Consider the following 21,205-nt stretch of genomic DNA (forward strand, 5'->3'; position numbering starts at 1 on the left):
CTTGGTATCCAATCACCCGGCCTGCCTTCGGCAAGAATCCCATCAAATTGGTTGAGCCAGGGCCCCCCATCTTTCTCCTTGGCTACCAATCCCCACTTGTCCTAAATGTATGTGGGACGGAACCCGGTTGTGTACTGAGGTCTCTTTTCCCCTAATGCAAGAATTCCTGAAGAAAATCTGTTTCTCCCACAACTGTGCACCCTGGTTTCCTTTGACCACGATTAAGTGTGACCATGTGCCCGAGTTCCACCCACTGAGACTGCGACGTGGGCAGAAGGGACCTGTGTGCTCCCCCTCACTCTTTCCTCTTCCATGACCTGGCTGGTGAAGATGCAGAGACCCCACGGGGCAGCAGGGCCACAGGTGGGAGAACCATGAGGCCCTCAGTGTCACCCTACCAAACTGAATAACTCTACCAGGTGTCATAAGGGCAAGGCCTAGGGTGCCATTATCTCGAGCACCCATGTATCTGGGGCTGCTTGTTACAGCATCTCAGCCTAGTCTGACAAATACACACAGTGAATAAAGAAAGTCAAGACCAAGACCAAGCCAAATGCTTTAGGCTCCGAGATTGCTTTGTGTTCACAGCCATCACCGAGCACCTCCAAACATCAGGCACTGATCTAGGGGATAGGAATACACTGACCACGGGGACAGAACCTACCTGTGCAGTGAAGAACCCCTGGCCCCCCACGGTCAAGTATTTGAGTCAAAGCCAGAGACAGTGCAGAGCAAAGGACATATGATAAGTTTTCACTGGTGTCAGGACAGAAGGGGGGGCTGGGGAAAGGAAGGGTGGGTTGGGACAGGGCAGGGGACAGTCTTTTCCCAGGAAAGGTTGGCAAGAGCCCCCTACTGGACAACCCCAGAGAAAGCCCAGCAACATGACCTCCAGATAAAAGCAGCCTTTCCTGCCAAGAGCCAGAAGGACAGAAACAAGACAGAGAAGAGACTGATTCACTCCCTCACGTCTGTGTCTCTACCCCTCTGCCACTGAGGCTGGCACTGGCACACACGCTCGTATTCTTCCAGGCGGAGAAAACACACACACACACAACCACTACCTCTGTCCTCCAATGCTCAGCGTTCAGCACCACAAACAAGTCAGGATCCACATGAACATCCATATGTCCAGAGGGTCCTCTGTTCTCCTGAGGACACGGAAGCAGCGGCCACTTCTGCAGGGAGGGTGAGACTTCGTGGTGGGGCTCGTAATTGACTGGATATTGAAGTGGGGCTCCAAGTCCAGTGGGCGGGGAGTGGGGAGGGGGCAGGGACAACCAAAGCACTTCCAGGCCAAGAGATCAGGGGGAGAAAAGGCCTAGGGGGGTGGAGGCTGGCCGGGGAGCAGAGGGCGATTCTAAGGGCCTTGGATCCTTTGCCAGGATGTGAGTGGGGATGAGAATCATGAGCAGGCCGACCCCACGGCCTGTTGCCCCACCAGAGGCGCCCCACGCCTCCGTCTCTTGCACATGATGTCACCCATTTAAATGCGAGGAGGAACCACAACAAATCCTCCACAGACTTGCTCTGAACTAATCCACAAAGGTCTCAGGAGGGATCCAGAACTATCTTCCGGGAGGGCAGACACTATAGCAGAGAAGGAGGGACAGAAGAAAGGGAGAGCAGTGAGAGGGTGATGGAAAGGCCAGCGACACCCGGCTCCCATGGCAAGGACCCGCCAGCCTCCCTCAGTCGCATGTGCCAGGGCCAGGGGCAAACAGAAGAGCTCCTGCTTGGCGCAGTGCAGGTGTGCATGACTGCTGACCTCCACACTATTTGTCCTTGGCTCAAAAACAGATTCTTGCTCGTCTGGTGGAGAGAAGGCTGCCCTGGAGGCTCAGGGTGCAGTGGAAGGAGCGGGCACCGCGAGGTCAGACCAGGGCTAATCCCAGCACCACCCCAAGTGGCCATGTCCCCGGCATCCACTTCCTCACCTGCAAAGGGCACAGCACCGTCTCCACTGGGCACTGCTGCAGGTACTAAGAAAACTGATACAGAAGCTTCTAACCAGCACCCTCCCCTCCCTCCGCAGGAGGAGAGTGATACTTGGGAAGAACCTCTCTTCTTCCTTCATCTCGACGTGGTCTGAATTTGGTTCAACTCTGCATCTTCCTCCTCAGTGGGGTTGAAACACATCATTGGTTACCTAATGGCCCATCAAGCCATGAGGCCTTTATTAAACAGCAGCGTGAGACCGAGGCCACAAGGATCAGAATCTGCCCCCGCTGCTTTGGTGAAGACCGCTGCCTCCTGGGCCTCCGTCTCCACCTCAGGGGCTCAGGGAAGGGGCACTGTTGCTCTAAGGGGGACATAGCAGATGGTGGCTGGCAGCCTGAGGCCCTGCCCCGCTCTGAAGGATAGCAGTCCCTGGGGAGAAGCCACCTCTTCCCGCACTGCCACCCACCCAGCCCTGTGTCCTGGGGACAGGAGAGCGCCTTGGCATCCACAAAGGCCTGGGCATGGGTCTCAGTCCAGCCTTAGCTGCCTCATCTGTAAAATGGGGCTAAGGACAGAGACCCGACTCGCCTTAGGGGGCTGGTGGGAGGCCCAGTAAAGCACAGAGGCACTTCCGTTGTCACTCTGCAGAGAGGGCTAATGCGCCTACCCTGCCATCCCCTCACAAAGTGCCATCTCAGCGCTGACCCTGCCCAGCCACTCGCCAGAAGCTGGACTTGACCTGGAGGCACCTCTCCCTGCCCTCAGGGGGGGTTTTCCCTACTTCCAGTTCACCCCTCTAAATACACTGTCCACACACTGCAGGGGGCTCTAACATACAAATGTGGCTTTTGTCTCTCTCTCTCTCTCTCTCACACACACACACACACATACCTGTTTACATCCTTGCGGTGGCTCCCCAGCTCTCAGTGTACTATTCAAACCTGTTAATAAGGTCCTACCACCCTGCTCCTGCCTACCTCTCAGGTCACAGCATCCCTCACTCTCCCCTTCTCAAATCCTGTTTTCAGATGGAGTAAAACGTTTGCATCCCCCAGTTCCCTGTGCTCTGGCTTGCCACCATGCCACTGTGCCTGCTGAGCCCTGTCTGAATACTTGTCCTGCCTCCGCCCCTCAAAACCTTGCTCGCCCCTCTCTTCCTTCCAGACACAGCTCAGAGGCCCCTGCTCTGAGAGGCCCTCGCCGAGCCCTGAAGCTGAGTCAGCTGTACCCCCCCCAACACTACTTCTCCCCCACTGGATTGTAGTAACCAAAGAGCAAGCTCCCTGATGGGAAGGACCTGAAGGAGTCGTTTCTTTGACCGCCCAGTGCTCAGTGGCGTCCAGGGCTCAGTGGCGTCCATGGCATGAAATAAGGGTTCAAGAAATGTTTGAGGAGTGAATGAAAAAAAATCACTTCAACCAACAGCTATCAAAAGCTTTTTACACAGCATTCCAGGCATTGTGCACTGGAGTGTGAGGACCCAGTAACAAACAAGGCAGATATGGCCCTTGCGCCAGTTGAACTTAAAATCGGGTGGGAAAGAAAGAAAATTTAACCAGCCACAAAAGAAAGCAATGCATGCTATGCGAGCAGAGACATGAACACAGAAGACGTAGGCAGGAGGAGAGAAGATCAGCAGCGTTCGTCTAAAAAGTGAAACAACTCACCAATCGGGAACTCAGCTAACTCACGTATCCAGAAAGTAGCAGGAACTCAGAAAGAAAGGCTGAGAGGCTTCGAACAGGCAAAACCACACACCTTACTCACCTGACTGCCTCTCCCACACACCAGCCTTTTGCCAGTACCTCCGGTTGCCCTCGTCCGGCCTCCCTCTGTCTTCCAGCACATTGTGTGCATAATTCTAGTAGAACTCTTAGAATCTCGCACTGGAATCATCAGTTATGTCTGCGGCCCCAAGGCTGGGTCCCCCGAGGCCACCACATGTGGCTTTTTAGGTCACACACGGGGTGCAGTGATCCTGTCCACATGCAGTCATCTGTAATAGTTGGAGCACTTTCCATATTTTATAATGATATTTTTGACTCTACAACAAATGGATTATTGATGATAACCAGTATTAGTTCTTTTTTTTTGGCGTATGAAAATTTATTACTATCCTGCTTTTACCATCAAAACTTATGAACTTGGTCGGTCCTCCTTGCCTTTGTATAAGGCCAAAAGAGAGACGCTGGCTACTTGGACAACCTTAAAGCAGACTCCGGGAATGTCATCAACAGCATGACCTTTGCAACCAAATCCAGCAACCAGACCGACATCATTTTCCTCAATGAAGTTCAAACAACCATCATTGGGTACAAAGGCTGAAATTTTTTCCCCATTCTTGATTAGCAGAAACCTGACACACTTCCTGATGGCAGAATTTGGCTGTTTGGCTTCAACCCCTACTTTTTCAAGCACGATTTCCTTGGCATGAGAAGAGCCTCCAAAAGGGTTGGCCTTCAGGGCTGTGCCCAAATGGGCTTTCTTGTATTTATCGTGCCACTTCTGGCCCCGTCGGTGGCTATGGGGCTATGGAGCTTCCTGGCAGTACGAAGACCGAGACACTTGCCTATCCTGCAGGCACCACAGGTCTGAGCCGACAACAAGTATTAGTTCTAATGTTTACATATTATCATAATAAAAGCACTTGTTGATTTAAACTGGGAATTCAGAAATACCCTGGTTTGGTAAACAAACATCATCAGTGCTTTGGTTTGGGCCATTTTACATTTACGATGAGAATTTTCTGGCATGTTGTCAAGTGTCTCACTTTTACAAGACAATATATATTGTTCCCCCTTTGACAAACTGTATTATCAAGACTGTGTTGATCTAATAACACCTAAAACAGACTATTTCTAAATAGGATCTGCTTTTATATCCGATGTATGATTGGCGACTACTTTCAACTGAAAAAAAAATCCTTAATTAGTATTAGCGCATAATTAAATCTGAAGTTCATATTGTAGTTCAATCGTCTGATGTTTGTTTACTGGGCCAGAACTTCTGAATTCCAAGTTTAAATCCATAAGTACTTCATTATGACACCATGTAAATATTATTTAACAACTAATATTCATTTGTCCTTAATAATCCATTGGCTGTAACAAGTTTGTTGTTGAAATGGAAATAATATATGGACTGAGTTAATATCTGTTCCTTGAGGACGGGGCACATTTTTCTAATTCACACAAACGGACAGTATGGGCCAGTACTGATCCTGGTTCAAGGACAGGGACTGTGTCTGACTGTTTTTTTTTTATTGCCAGGGTCTTGCACAGGGCGTGGGGCTCAGGAGACATTCAGCACATGTTTGTTTCAATGAAGATCTTCAAGGCCTCAGAATTTAAAATCATATATGCATGCTTCATTTCACTGTACTTCCTAGAAATAATTCTACACATTCTAATGGAAAAGTCATACATACAGTCCTAAGTGACCAGCTGAAGCTTATCAAAACGTCACCCAGAGGGGACACTTTGCCTCTCTTTCTGTTCCCTAGACACAGAACATTTTTTCCTGAAAAGAGTGCCTGAGGAGTCAGAAGTTTCCACAGTTATAACAAACATACCATTAGAGGAGCCTCTTTGCAACCTTCCTAGAGAGAAGATGGCATAAAAATCCACTAAGATGGTAAGGCTTTGTGGAGGTAGCTTCAAATACTAGTTTGAGCTTCCTTAAGAAAGGGACAAGTTAAAGGCTAAAGAAAGCTATGCTATCATGGAAAGTAAACCCAGCCAAAATCTAAGGCTTGCCAGGGCTTACAAACAGCTGGCTCTCTATTTCTGGCTTGGGCTTCGCAATGCCAGAGACAGGATGGGTTTATTGCCTGGAATGCCTTTATGTCATTTCCCTTTAAAGGAAATAGTCGCTTTGAAAGTAGTCCCAAAAAATAGCACTAGAACCATTGGTGATTACACAGTTCAATTCCATTAACATTTGCTGAATGCCTCCTCTATGCCAGACATGAAGGATGCAAAGATGAATAAGACAAGCTCCCTGCTACTGAATACCTTACAGTCTAGGGAAAGAGACAGACCATCTTAATCAATAACCTTCCCCACCCAGCACCATCCTGTCCCAGGCAGTACCTTCTCTCCTCTGGGGTCTACAATAGCATCTAAACTTGCCCCTGCCTTCCCTCTAGAACTCCAATCCATTCTCTGTGGGGCAGCCAGAGGACCTTTTTAAAGGGTAAGTGTGGAGTTCCCGTTGTGGCTCAGTGGTTAACGAATCCGACTAGGAACCATGAGGTTGCAGGTTCAATCCCTGGCCTTGCTCAGTGGGTTAAGGATCCCACGTTGCCGTGAGCTGTGGTGTAGGTCGCAGACTCGGCTCGGATCCCGCATGCTTCATTTCACTGTACTTCCTAGAAATAATTCCACACATTCTAATGGAAAAGCCACACATACAGTCCTAAGTGACCAACAGCTACAGCTCCGATTCGACCCCTAGCCTGGGAACCTCCATATGCCACGGGAGTGGCTCAAGAAATGGCAAAAAAAAGGGGGGGTGGTAAATGTAATTATCTTTTTCCCTGTACATGGGCAATGGTCTAACCTCTGCAGGTGGTCTGGCCCCTGGATGTCTGCTGGCAAGGCAAGTGTCACATTGGAAACTCCCCTATGAAGCCAGAGTCTGCAAGGCCGGATGCTCAGAGGGTGAGCTAGAAGAAAACCTGCACTGTCTTGGCTGCGGCCAGGGCAGTCAAACAGAAAGAGAAGTCTCTGCCCAGAGTACCACCAGAACACTCTCATGATGCAAGTCTGGGGTCCGACTCCAACCTAAAAAGCCTAAGACCTACACTTTAGGCTGGCTGGCTGGCTTACTTGCTTGCTTGCTTGCTTTTCTTTCCTTCTTGTTTTTCTTTATTTTTCTTCCTTTTTACAGTTGCATCTATGGCATATGGAAGTTCCCAAGCTTAGGGTTGAATTGGAACTGCAGCTGCCAGCCCACACCACAGCCACAGCAACATCAGATCCAAGTCAAATCTGTGACCTACACCATAGCCTGAGGCAACACTGGATCTTTAACCCACTGAGCAAGGCCAGGGATTGAACCTGCATCTTCATGGACACTATGTTGGGTTCTTAACCCATTGAGCCACAATGGGAACTCCCTAAACTTTAGTTTAGAGTATTCTGGGTTAGCGAGAGCCCTCTGAGGCATCTGCAAAAGATGAAAATCCTCACTTTAAACACAAGCCACAAAGAATTACCAGAGATTAAAGTTCCAAGGAACATGAACTTACTATCAAAAAAGGTCTAACAAACATCTAACTCTGAATCCAGGGAGAAAGAAAAAAACTGGGTGAGAGACAATACTGGAAGAGAAAATAGATGAGAATTTTTCAGAATTAATAAAAGATAGCAAACCTCCGAGACAAGAATCTCAACAAATCCCAAGCAGAATAAAGAAAAAGAAATCCTTGGAGTTCCCATCATGGCTCAATGGTTAACAAACCCCACTAGTATCCATGAGGACTCGGTTTTGATCCCTGGCCTCACTCAATGGGTTAAGGATCCAGTGTTGCCATGAGCTGTGGTGTAGTTCACAGACATGGCTCAGATCTGGCATTGCTGTGACTATGGCGTAGGCCAATAGCTACAGCTCCAATTCGACCCCTAGCCTGGGACCTTCATATGCCTTGGGCACAGTCCTAAAAAAAAGAAAAGAAAGGAAATCTTCCCCTAGGAAATCATGATGACAGTGAGTCATCTGAGACAAAGAGAGGATTGTAAAAGCAACCAGAAAGATGATGACATTTTTATGGGCAAAAGAAAAAAGCAGTCTGAGATCTGACCCCTCAACAGCTAAAATGGTAGCAAACAGTGGCATATCCTCAAAGAGCTGAGAGATCATGTACCTATCAACCTAGCACTGACTGTGCAGCACACTTTCTTTCCTTTGTCTTTTTTTTTTTTTTTTTTTTTGACTTTTTAGGGCCGTACTTGAGGCATATGGAGGTTCCCAGGCTAGTGGTCAAATCGGAGCTGTAGCCGCCGGCCTACACCAGTGCCATAACAATGAGGGATCCAAGCCCGCACCTGTGACCTACACCACAGCTCACAGCAACACTGGATTCCCAACCCACTGAGCAAGGCCAGGGGTCGAACCCACGTCCTCATGGATACTGGTTGGATTTGTTTCTGCTGCGCCACAAGGGGAACTCCAAACACTGTCTTTCAAGACTAAGGGCAAAAGGAAGGTGATATTGGACAAATAAAAACTGATTGCCTATTACAAATAGTCCCACACCAAAGGAACTTCTAAAAGATGACTTCCAGGAGAAAGAAAATAATCCCAGAAGAAAGGTCTGAGTAGTAACATAGAATCAAGAGCAAAGAAAATGGTAAACATGTGAGTAAATATAAAATGCATTAAGATGATATAAAATAATAATAATGTCTAATTTGTGAAGTTAAAAAGGATACAGTAAGATAAAAGTAAAATACTGGACAACAAAAGCATATAGGTCAGGATGGATGCATCCAAAATGAAAACATCCTAAGATCCTTCTGTTGTTAAGAGGAGAGTAAAGATATTAACTTTAGACTTTGTGAAATTATACACATATTAAATTTTCAGGGTAACTATTAAAAGAATAAAAACAGAATGTTAAACTTCCAGACTAGTATAGGGTGAAATGGGAAAAGAAAAAAAATCAACTTAAAAAGATATGAAATCCATATCATATAGTGAAATATAACTCTTCAAGTAATTAATAGGTCAGACAAATTAGGGCTACAAAATTTGTACAGTTAATCTACAAGCTAATCTAATGTACATATGTAAAACACTGCATTCAATAACTAGAGAATATACACTCTTTTCAAGCAGAGAACATGACCATGTATTAGACTACAAAGCAAGCAAAAAAAAAAGGAAAACAAAAAAGTAAGGATGGAGGGTAAAAGGAGAGGCGAAAAGAAAGAAGTGAACAAAGAACATCCTTTAATCACACTGATATTGTTAATAATAAAAATGATAAGTAGTAACCTCATATGTTTGGAAACTCTAAAAAGCCACAATTCAAATCACCCATGGGTCAAAGAAAAATTTTTCACGAAAATTTAAAATATACAGAACTAAAAGTTGATTAAAAAAAAAAAGCTACATAGCAAAACTTGTGGGTGCAGCTAGAGCAACACTTAGAGGCAAGTTTGTAGTCTTGAATGCTTTTATTAGAAAAGATGATAGGCTAAGCATCCAACTTAAGGTCAGAAAAAGAATAACAGAATAAACTTCAAAAAGTTGAAGAAATAAACAGCAGAAAGCCATAAAGTAGAAAACAAAAATACAGTAGAGATGATCAATAAACCTAAAGTTGCTTCTTTGGAAAAATTAACCAAATCAAGATCCATATAAAATACTATCAGTGACCAAAGGAGGGTACTTAGCCTAGAACTGGGGTGTGTGTGGGAGTTAGGGAAGGTTCATGGGAAAGAGAAATCATGAGCCAATCCTTGAAGAATGTGTGAGAGTTAGCCAAAGAAATGAAAGGAACATTCTAAGGAAAAGGAAAAACTTGAATAAAGGTAAAGAAGAATGGCACAGCATGAAGACTCAGGAGAACCACATGCAGTGTGGTATTGGTAGTAGATAAAAAAGTTCAAGACATGGTATTTTTGGAGTGAGTCTAGAGAATCTTAGGGCCAAATGTTAATAAAAAATATTCAACTGTGCCAGGTATACCAGGCAAAGTATTTTACAAGATTTTATCTTTTTATTCTGGCCACAAACAACTCCATGAGGTCCAGCTGTATTAAGCCTATCCTACAGATAGAGAAATATTGCTCAGAGTAAAATTTTCCCAATGTTATATAGTGAGTTGTTTCAAACCCAGGTCTGTGTGGCTCCAAAGGCCATACTTTCAACCACCAGGCCAAATGCATCACTGGAAGGCTTACTATGGAAACTCTATAAGGAACCCAAACTTTATTCTTCAAGCAAATGTTTGAATTCCTCACTCAAAAAACTAAAACTCACTCTTATGATGAAAGTTTGGGGAGTTTCCATCATGGCTTAGCAGAAACAAATCTGACTTAGTATCCACAAGGACGCAGGTTCGATCCCTGGCCTTGCTCAGTAGATTGAGGATCCGGCGTTGCCGTGAGCTGTGGTGTAGGTCACAGACACGGCTTGGATCTGGCATTGCTGTGGGTGTGGCATAGGCCTGAAGCTACAGCTCCAATTCCACCCCTAGCCTGGGAACTCCCATATGCCTCCGATGCAGCCCTAAAAAGAAAAAAAAAGGAAAGAAAGTTTGGGGTCCCATTACAGTTCCCACTTTATTGCATAAGATACAGGTGTCCAAGGAGTCTGTGTACCACTGACAGGCTATACTGCAACACAGAATTAACAATAAGGACTCTTAACTGACTTGAGTTCCTGAAGCATATTTTCAGTTACTACCCAGGAGAAAAGCACTGTTCAATGATGAGAACTGGATAAGCTTATGGCATTTTTTTTCAACAGCTTTATTGAAATATAATTCAGACCATACAATTTACCCATTTAAATTGAACAATTCAATGTTTTTGAGTACAGTCATAGGTGTGCAACCATCACAATTGAGGACATGTTCATCACCCCAAAAAGCAAGCCTATACCCACTAGCAGTCACTAGTCACTCCCCACTGCTCCCAACAAAACCTTCCTCAACCCCAGTTCCAAGCAACCACTAATCTTTGTGTCTCTATAGATTTCCCTACTCTCAACAGTTCATATAAATGGAATCGGATAATATACGGCTTTTGTGACTGGCTTCTTTCACCTAACATGTTTATAAGGCTCACCCATGTTGTAGCATTTATTTGTATTTCATTCCTTTTTATGGCCAAATACTATTCCACTGAACGGATATTTCACATTTTATTTATCCTCCAGGTGATGGACCTTTGGTTGTTCCCACTCTTTGTGACTATGCTGCTATGAACATTGGCGCACAAGCTTTTTTTGAGGACATATGTTTTCATTTCTCTCAGGTGTCTGTCTAGGAGTGGACTGCTGGCACATGGGAATTCCATGTTTAACATTTTGAAGAATTGCCAAACTGTTTTTCAAATGGCTGCACCATTTTACTTTCCCACCAGAAGGGTATGAATGTTTCAATTTCTCCACATTCTTGCCAACATTTACTATCTTTTTTTTAAATTATAGACATCCTAGTGAATATAAAATGAAACTTCCTTATGGTTTTGGATTTTCCTTTCCCTAATGGCTAATGGTGACATTGTAACACAACTTTTTTTTTGTCTTTTTAGAGCCATGCCTGCTGCATGTGGAGATTCCCAGGCTAGGGGTTGAATCGGAGCTGTGGCTACCAGCCTACGCCACAGCCATAGCAGTGCTAGATCTGAGCTGCTTCTGCAACCTACACCACAGGTCATGACAACACCGGATCCTTAACCCACTGAGTGAGGCCAGGTATCGAACCTGCGTCCTCATGGATGCTAGTCAGCTTCGTTTCCACTGAGCCACAATAGGAACTCCTTTAACACAGCTCTTAATGTATCCTTTTTTCACACCAGAGATATTTTTGACAAAACCTAAGAAATAACCTATTGAGACTTGAGGAATTTCTTTGCCCAACTGCATGTGAAATGCTCAAGCCTTACCATGGGAGAAGAACAGGGATGGGATAAGGAATCAGATGCAGGGAGAGGGTCGATGAGGGTAGAGCGTCAGCCATGTCCACGGAATACATTCTTTGATAATTAAAACGTGGCTTTATATTTTGATATGGCTATTTCAATTCAGATGCCATGACCACACTAAAACGGCCAGGCCAAAATGCCCTGCTTTGAGCTAGGCACTGATTATTAGAATTAGATTTGGTAAACAGAGGGGGAAGATTCATTTATTCCATCCTCTTCCCCAATATCTGTCATTATAGTCTTCAAAAACAAGCACTTATGGGAATTCTCACACACTGCTGAGTTTTTTTGGAAAGCAATTTGGCAATACATTCCAAAAGCCTTAAAATGTTTATGACCTTTAACCTAATTTTTCATTTCTGGACAGTTCTCTTAAAACAATGTGAAATACAGGGAAAAAAATAACGCTAGAATTTTTTCTTCATAAAGGAATCGATCTAAACATTTAATAATATGAAAATAAATGATACAGATTTCACTGAATGAGATATTTCACAGCAATTAAGATGACATTTATGAGGAGTTCCTTTGTGGTGAAGCAAGTTAAGGCTCCGGTGCTGCCACTGATGTGGCTCAGGTCACTGCTGTGGTGCAGGTTTGATACCTGACCCAGGAATTTCCACATGCCATGGGTGCGGCCAAAAAATAAAATAAAATAAAATGACACTTACGAAAAGTTTGTACAGTGTGGAAAATGTTTAAATTACAATGTGGGTATTAACACTAACATGATAAAATTATATCAGCTTTGTAAAAAATTAACATAATTTGATCAGCCCTGTAAAATATAAATACTTATGCCTAGAAGCAATACTAGAATCAAATCCTTCAAAGTAAAAATAGTCATTACATCTTAGTTGTGGGTTTATACATGGGTTTTTTTTTCTATTTTTTGCAAATTTTTAATATTTTAAACAATGTACAAGTATTATTTAGGTAGGTGATAAGTGTGCTTTTTAAATAAAACTAACAGCCCAGCTCAAAGCCTAGTCCTGCACTGAATGACTTCAGTAAACACTAATTTCTGGTGGTCTTACTTCTAAGGACCCAAGAAAGCATGTTCTCCCTAGGGAGACAGTACAGTCCACTGGACCAAGACACAGCCTGAGAGCCAGGAGACTGCCCTTGAGTTCTGAGCTGTGTGTCACTAACACCTCTGAAGCGTGGGAGAGTTGAAACAGACCGTATGCATACTGCATACTGACTTTGAAAGACAGGACATGTATGTTAATATGGGACAGCAAGCCTGCGAAACAAGCAGCATGATGCCCCGTGTGACAGAACTAAGAGTGGTGAGATTCAAACCCAAATCTAACTCCGTACCATACTGACATCTGCAAAATAGAAATAATGAGGTCTACCACACTTAGGGCACAAAGTAAAAGGCAACTTAGATAGATGCATGTGAAAATGCCTCAAAAAATACCTAGCTCCTAGAAATGTAAGACTTAGCCTAAGGCTCTTCACACTGCCTGTTGATACTCCAGAAATTTAAGAGCAGCTGAGGATAGAAGCATGTGCTGCTTCTGCCCTCTTAAGCTAACAAGTCAATAGTAAGGATTGCTTTTAGTGAATAGCAAGAAAAAAAATGTTTTAAATTATAATAATGTAGATCATGCCAGGCAAATGATTATTGGATGTTAAATAATCAACAGAGGAAAAGCATTTACAACATGAATGAGACAAAAAGTAACTACCCATAATATTTACAAACCATAAGAAAACCATAAACAAGCAAAATATAAAATAAACAACCCAAAAGATAAACAAAAAAATACATTTAGGCATTTCACAAAAGAAGCAGTACACATGATAAAAAACTTATACAAAAAGCCCAACCCTGATGACAATCACAAAAATGTAAAGTACAAGGACATTATCTTTACCCATCTGTGAGGCAAAGATTTAGAAGATTAACAAGACACAGTATTGGGGGAGAGGGGGTTGATACGAGAGGCCAAGCACTTTCAAACATCGCTGGTGGCAACACAACAGTAGCTATCAAAATACAAATGCACATGCCCTTTGACCCAACAGTTCAGAAATTTACCCTACAGATGCATTTGCACAATACTTAATGTCTGAATAGTAAGGTTTACTGCACCTTTACTTGTAATAGCGAACCAAAATTATGGAAACACAACTATCAATAAATTTTATGGTGGTACATCCATCAACTGGACTCTCAGGTTGTTATTTTATTTTTATTATTTATTTATTTATTTATTTATTTTTGTCTTTTTGCCATTTCTTGGGCCACTCCCACGGCATACGGAGGTTCCCAGGCTAGGGGTCTAATCGGAGCTGTAGCTGCCAGCCTACGCCAGAGCCAGAGCAACTCGGGATCCGAGCTGCGTCTGCGACCTACACCACAGCTCAGGGCAACGCCAGATCCTTAACTCACTGAGCAAGAGCAGGGATCGAACCCGCAACCTCATGGTTCCTAGTCGGATTTGTTAACCACTGTGCCACGACAGGAACTCCCAGGTTGTTATTTTAAATGAAATGAATCTGAATGTACTAACAGAGAAAGCTCTAAGAAGCAGTTGCGAAGTATCATATATATTGTATAAGGGCAGCACTTAAAATTGTTTCCATTTGTGCTTATGTACCATATCTGTAGCTCATGTGTCTCTACCTATGATCTACGGTTGGTGGTCATTAGCAGGAAGCTCTGATTCTCCTTCACACTCTCATGGGAGGATGGTACGTGCCAGTCCCTCTGAAGTCCACCAAGCCACGTATCTTGCTTTGACAAATGAAACGTGAGCAGAATCCCTTCTGCGTTGCAGTCTTAAAAGCCAGTGCAGAATTTATCATGCTCCCTTCCTCTCAGTGACTCACCAAAGCAAGTGCTGAACTTGAAGCCTGGTCCTCTGAATAACCAAGACAATGGGAGCCCCTTGTCCCTTCATCCCCAATGACCCACATCGAACCCACAAGTGTGAGCAAGAAAGAAACTGTTGTTGTAGTGAGCCACTGGTGTTTTGTGGTTGCTTGTTGCAATGGCACAATTTAGTGATTTTGATACAGGAATAATTTAAAAAAATCCGGAAAGATGCCCAACCAAACTATAATCTTGGTGTTACCGTAAGAAGAATTAGAGTAGGGGAGGGAAAGGGTAGTGAATGGGGAGGGGGAAGGGGGGACTTTGGGGTTTTATTTTTATTTTGTCTTTTTTTTTTTTAGGGCCACACCCTCAGCATATGGAGGTTCCCAGGCTAGGGGTTGAATCGGAGCTGTAACCGCCAGCCTACACCACAGCCACAGAAACACAGGGTCCAAGCTGCACCTGCGACCTACACCACAGCTCACGGCAATGCCAGATCCTTAACCCACTGAGCAAGGCCAGGGATCGAACCTGCAACGTCATGGTTACTAGTTGGTTTCATAACGGGAACTCCAGGGTTTTATTTTATATATTTGGGAATGGTATAAATTTTCATAAGCTTATATTGCTTTCGGAATTTAAACAAAAGCTATCTGCAAATAATCTACTACGTCCAGAAATTTTTACACGGTTGCTTTTTAAAATTCTAATAACCATGGTTCTCACACACAGAGAAATAAAATCTCCCTGTGACCATAAAGAATAAAATTTGAAAACAGCCTTCATAAGCGTTCTAGGCAGAGGGACAGAGGGACTTCTCTGAAAAGTAAAGTTATACTTCGGGATGACAGCACAGGAGACTAACTGCCCTTATTCTTCTGGCTCCAGGATGTGAAGGTTTGACTCAGATGACACAGAAGCAGATGGGAAAGAGACAGAGCCGCCGGCAATGCTTGCTAGGACTTAGGAAGCATTTATAGAAATTACTAGATAATGGTTCCAAAACACCCAGAGAAACAAATGTGTACACAAATAGCAGTCGGGGCAGCTGTTAAGGCAGGACCCGACTTGATGGGAGATGGAAGGAAAATGCTGGTCTATCTGGAATAGAGAAAGGGGACCGCTGTCCTCTCGGGCAAACACCAGCCTTCGTGGAGGAATCTCACGGAATGACTGGGCTGCAGAGGAGCAACCACATGGAAAGGAGGGCTTCAAAACTAAAGGAACAGCAAGGTTATTTGCCTGTTCACACCATCAATTTTCTATTATCGAATGTAATTAAGAGGTCATAGAAATTCATCAGAGGGAAAGCCAAACCAACAGGTATTCTTACTTTAGAGCTCTAGGCACTTTAAAGTCTTTCGGAATTAATTCTCACAAGCCTACCATGTTATGTCATGATCATTCTTAGAGATGAAGGAAGCTTTGGCTCAGAGAGGTAAAGGGATGTGTCCGGGGTCACAGAGCCAAGATCCAAACCCATGCCTGATACTGTCTTTCCAGGTCAGTGGGGAGGGCTGCTTGGGGCTGAAAGTAAGGAGTAAAGAAATCATTCCAGGGAATTGATTTCTCTTCTACACAGCTAATGGCTACATTCCCCTCCAACAACCTCAGTTCAGGTCTCCTTTAGCCTTATGAACACAAAAGTTAAGTACTGATGTCACTCCAGCTAACATCAGCTAGATAACAGCCAGAAAATAGCTAATAAATTTCCCATGGTTAATATAACAGAGTTTATAACACAGGTACCAGGGCCAGAATGGAGGCTTTTAAAAATTCAGTTAAACCTTAAAAGTATAATTGATTTTAAAAGAAAGAACTTTGGAGTTCCCGTCGTGGCGCAGTGGTTAACGAATCCGACGAGGAACCATGAGGTTGAGGGTTCGGTCCCTGCCCTTGCTCAGTGGGTTAACGATCCGGCATTGCCGTGAGCTGTGGTGTAGGTTGCAGACGCGGCTCGGATCCCACGTTGCTGTGGCTCTGGTGTAGGCCGGTGGCTACAGCTCTGATTCAACCCCTGGCCTGGGAACCTCCATATGCTGCGGGAGCGGCCCAAGAAATAGCAACAACAACAACAACAAAAGACAAAAAGACAAAAAGACAAAAAAAAAAAAAAAAAAAAAAAAAAAAAAAGACCAAAAGAAAGAACTTTAAGTCAGTGCCATTAAAAAAATTTAAATCTAGATTACATCATGTTGACATTCACTCAAAATGCAAATATGTCTTATCCTGAAGAGGTTTCCGGGTTTTTGTTATCTGCTGTAACCCAAGAGCCCAAATGCAGCCTGGCACAAAGTAGGTCTCAAAGTATTTGGAACGTTTAACAAATGAGCTGGTCATGTCTGTTTAACCAGTAACCTACATATCCAGATGAGATTCTGTAATACCTGTTTTCTGGTTTTTTTGTTTTTTTTTTTTTAAAAAATATCAAATCCAATGTCTATAACCACCCAAGAGAAAGGTAGTTATAGAGAAGTGACATTAGCCGAATTCAGACTGTGTGCCAAGCATCGGGTTAAGGCAATTTACAGACATCCTCTCATTTAATCTCACAAGAATTCTGCAAGACAGGCATCACTGGCCCACTGACACACCTGAAGAACTGGCGTTCAGAGTGGTTTTGTAGGCAGTGCCCAATTGGTTACAGAAGTAGTTAGTGGCAAGGATTTTTACTCATCTGTCTGAATTCAAAGTCCATACTAGCTCCAGGACACACTTTCCCTGTAGAGAAGGCACTTAAAGAGTGGCCAATCCTTTCTTTCTTTCTTTATTTTCTTTTAAACAGCCACACCTGCAGCATATGGAAGTTCCTGGGCTAGGGGTCAAATCAGAGCTGCAGACACCAGAAAAGCCACAGCCACAGCAACACCAGATCTGAGCCGCATCTGCAAACTACATTGCGGCTTGTGGCAACGCTGGATCCTTAACCCAATAAGCCAGGCCAGGGATCAAACCCACATCCTCGCAGAGACAAGGTCGGTTCCTTAGCCAGTTGACTGCTCCTCACCACACTTTATAATATGTTCTTTTCAAGGAATAGATTTTTTTTTAAATGGATGATTAAATTTTTGCATTCAACTTCAGAATCCAGAATGCTACCTAAATTGAAGCTACTTACAATAGAGAACATGTTTATATAACACAGAAAACTGTCCTAACAATAACACCTGCTAAAAATCCTAAATTTTAACTGGAATTGACCTTCTTTTAAAGGACTCTGTGAAGCATCAGTGGAGATCCACATATTGTATTGCTCAAATATCAGTAGTAGTGAATTGTGATTTTTTTATGGGGTGACAAGCCTAACTCGCAAGGGCAAAATTCTACTGGACTAGGCATGAAAATAACATGTCTGAAGAAGAACATTTGATGGAGTAATATATAAACCATTCTTAAATGTAATGCTGGGAGTTCCCGTCATGGCGCAGTGGTTAATGAATCCAACTAGGAACCATGAGGTTGCGGGTTCGATCCCTGCCCTTGCTCAGTGGGTTAAGGATCCGGCATTGCCGTGAGCTGTGGTGTAGGTCACAGACTCGGCTCGGATCCCACATTGCTGTGGCTCTGGTGTAGGCCAGTGGCTACAGCTCTGATTCGACCCCTAGCCTGGGAACCTCCATATGCCATGGGAGCAGCCCTAGCAAAGGCAAAAAGACAAAAAAATAAATAAATAAATAAATAAAATGTAAAGCTGTTTCCAAAAAATGGAAAGTAAATCGCAATGACTATGATTAAAATGAGAAAGGGAGAGAAGGTTAAACTATCCAATTTTTCATTTTATAATCTACCTTCTACCACAGAGAATCTGAGACACAGGCTCATGCAGCAGGCTCACATGTCACGGAGGAGCAGGGCCACTCGGCTAGTCGAATGCACCAGAATCTCTTCTCCCTTGTGGGCAGCAATGAGATAGGATTTGGAAGGTGTGGGAACCAAATGCTCCCTCTGCCAGGCAGGATCTATTTCGGTGTGTTTTATTTTAAGTCCTATTTGCGGTATCGCCCTCCTGGTCTGAGCGACTCCACTGTCATCTGAGTTATGAGTCAGATGAGGAACGGGAGCAGTAGGAACTGGAGGTTATAAAACACACTGCAAAGTGGGCTGGGAACCAGACCACTGTTTGAACCCTGATCCTCCCACTTACTTGCTGTGCCCAGTTCTGCTCCTTCAATTGTTTTCTGGGAATAATAATAGTAACAATAATAATAGAGAAAAATTCCTTGCAGGGTGAATTTTAGCAAAGGATCAGCAAAGAAGACAGTAGAGGAGTGTATACTGGCCACCAGCACAGGCCCTGGATGGCTCGGTCACTTGCTACCTGTGTGACCTTGGGCTAGTCCTGAACTAACCTCCTCTCAACCTCAGTTTCCTCATCGGTAAATTGGAAATGATCACAGGATCCTTCTTGGGAGGGTCGCTGTGAGGATTAAATGAAATAAACCATAGCAAATATTCTCTGCGAGTTTGATGGAGCCTAGAGCACTCAGTAATAACATCATGCCCAGCACATAATGTGCTATTTCATAAACGGTAACTGACAGTATACAAGTTATAAGTAAGGTGGTTTAATAAGGATATACGTGCTCTGAAGAAACGCTGGATAAATTTCAGAAAACAACACGTGATTTGGACACCCTGAAACAAAGAGCTCACGCTGTAACAGATCTTGGGACAGAGCTCATGCAAACGATTATCAACAAAGGTCCCTCTGTCAAATCTCTCAGCGCCCTCATTCACGTTAGCTGGTGTCCATGGCACCACCGCGAGCATGTACACAAGCGGCATCTCCGAGGAGGGCAGTTCACCACAATAGTGGCATCTATTCTCCATGGTATCTTTTCCCTAAGGCTTCCTTTAACAAGGGTGTCGAAACTGCAAAAAGAATATTCCAGAGAGAGGAATATGGGGAGAGAGGTGCACACAATCCCATCAATATTTATTGAGCATTGACTATGAGCCAGAAACCATCCCTCTTTCATGCTGTGACTTCATGGTGACTCTGTAAACTTGACTTTGATCCTCTAGAATAAACTTCTGTCTTACCCACAAGTGTAAAGATTGTGGATTTATGGACTGTCCTTTGAGAAGAAATTTGGCATGGTGGGCGCTGCTGCAGGACCAGAACAGACACGACTGAAAACTGAATCATCAGGGAATTGGTTCCCAGGGCCCGACAGAGTGGGCGAGGGAAGCTCAGTCTCTACATGGCAAGAATCAGCAATCATGTTCAGCCAGAAGCACAAGCTTCTTGGCATGGCCTTCAATGTCCTGCAAGCTGGTCCCTTCATTTCTCTCTGTCCCCCCGCCCAGGCTACGCTGCCATCACCCATCCTAAGTATAGAAGTGGACCTCCCTGCCTTTGTTCCTACTCTGCCGAGAATGCCCTTTAGCCACTCAACTCCCAGACTGGCCTGCGACTGTGTGCATGTCTGTCCCTGGAAGGCAAGGAGTAAACCCCATTCATGTCTATACCTGCCATCCCAAGCCAGGGTCTGCCGGTATCAGCCAGTGGGGAGTAGTGGGAAGAGCTGGGTATAGAAGACCAGTTCTTTCCTTTTTTATTTTGCTTTTTAAGGCTGCATTCATGGCATATAGAAGTTCCCAGGCTAGAGGTCAAACTGGAGCTGCAGCTGCCAGCCTACACCACAGCCATAGCAATGCAAGATCCAAACCGCATCTGTGACCAAAACAGCAGCTCACAGCAATGCTGGATCCTTAACCCACCGAGCGAGGCCAGGGATCAAACCTGCAACCTTATGGATACTAGTCAAGTTCATAACCACTGAGCCACAACAGGAATTCTAGAAGGCTGGTTTCAAATGGACACCTGGGTTTTTCTGGCAGTGGGGAGCCACGCATATGGAAGTTCCCAGGCCAGGGATCAAACTGGAGCCACAGCAGTGACCACGCCAAATCCTTAACCACTAGGCCACTGGGGAATTCCTGGAGACCTGTTGCAAATGCTAGCTCTGCCCCTTACCAGCTGTCTGACCTTGGATAGGTAAGCTTCTGTGTACTTCAATTTCCTTCTCTATAAAATGGAGACAAAAGGGCATTTACTACACTGGGTTGTAAGGAGAATCACACCCTTGGCTACAGGTAAAGCACTTAGAAGAGTGCCTGGCACAGGGTAAGAGCTGTGCAAGGGGCATCCTAGCAGCTGATGATCATGATCAGTGCTGTTGCTGTTGTCGTTAAGCGCCTGTCCAATAAAGAAAAGTGAAGGAGGAAAGGAGGTTGTGCCCTGAGCAGCCCGTGGGGGTGCAGCCCCCTCTAATCGCTTGCAAGAGGAGAGAGACCCTTCATTCTGGTTGGTGCTCATGACCGCATCTCTTGCCTGGGCTGCCTGCCCACCCCTGCCAAAGTCAGCCAGCTGGAGACTCCCAAATCCTGCAGAGACAGCTCAGCACGACCTACAGGGACACTGCGGCTCAGTTCCTCGCCACCCAGCCCCCAGCAGACTTCCTGCTCCTGGATCATCAATGCTGAGTATTAGAGAAGATTTGCAACAGAAGGGGAACTGAGGCCGTGTTTATATGTTGTTAGTACCTGGGTCTTTGGTGGGGTTTTTTGGCCGTGCCCACAGCATGCGGAAGTTCCCAGGCCAGGGTTCAAACCAACACCACAGCAGTGACGGGAACCACAGCAGTGACAACACTGGATCCTTAACCCACTGAGTAACACGGGAACTCCATACCTAGTTTATACATATATATGCACGTTACTTGTCATACAGTCAACTTTGTAGGAGGTACCAAGAACACCCTAATCATCG

The 21,205-nt window shown here is 44.5% G+C and overlaps 1 protein-coding gene and 1 pseudogene across 5 annotated transcripts in view; both read right to left on the minus strand.

Annotated features, from left to right (window-relative positions):
* TTLL11 (tubulin tyrosine ligase like 11) overlaps nt 1-21,205 on the minus strand; it is a 294,081-nt gene that overhangs the window by 236,109 nt on the left and 36,767 nt on the right. Inside the window, exon 1 of one of the 5 annotated variants that reach the window (XM_084994795.1) lies at nt 1,065-1,231. The exons of the other annotated variants lie outside the window; for them this stretch is intronic. Coding sequence (XP_084850921.1) covers nt 1,065-1,127 — 63 coding nt within the window. The 5' untranslated portion in view covers nt 1,128-1,231. Of the gene's footprint in view, nt 1-1,064; nt 1,232-21,205 lie in introns of those variants that run through there. 5 annotated transcript variants of the gene reach the window in all.
* LOC146407191 (small ribosomal subunit protein uS12 pseudogene) lies at nt 3,988-19,215 on the minus strand (annotated as a pseudogene).

This window comes from Sus scrofa, chromosome 1, assembly GCF_054392235.1.
Source record: "Sus scrofa isolate SSC_HxYL_T2T_F1_AM1 chromosome 1, Sscrofa_HxYL_maternal_Yorkshire_Landrace_v2.0, whole genome shotgun sequence".
NCBI lineage: Eukaryota > Metazoa > Chordata > Mammalia > Artiodactyla > Suidae > Sus > Sus scrofa.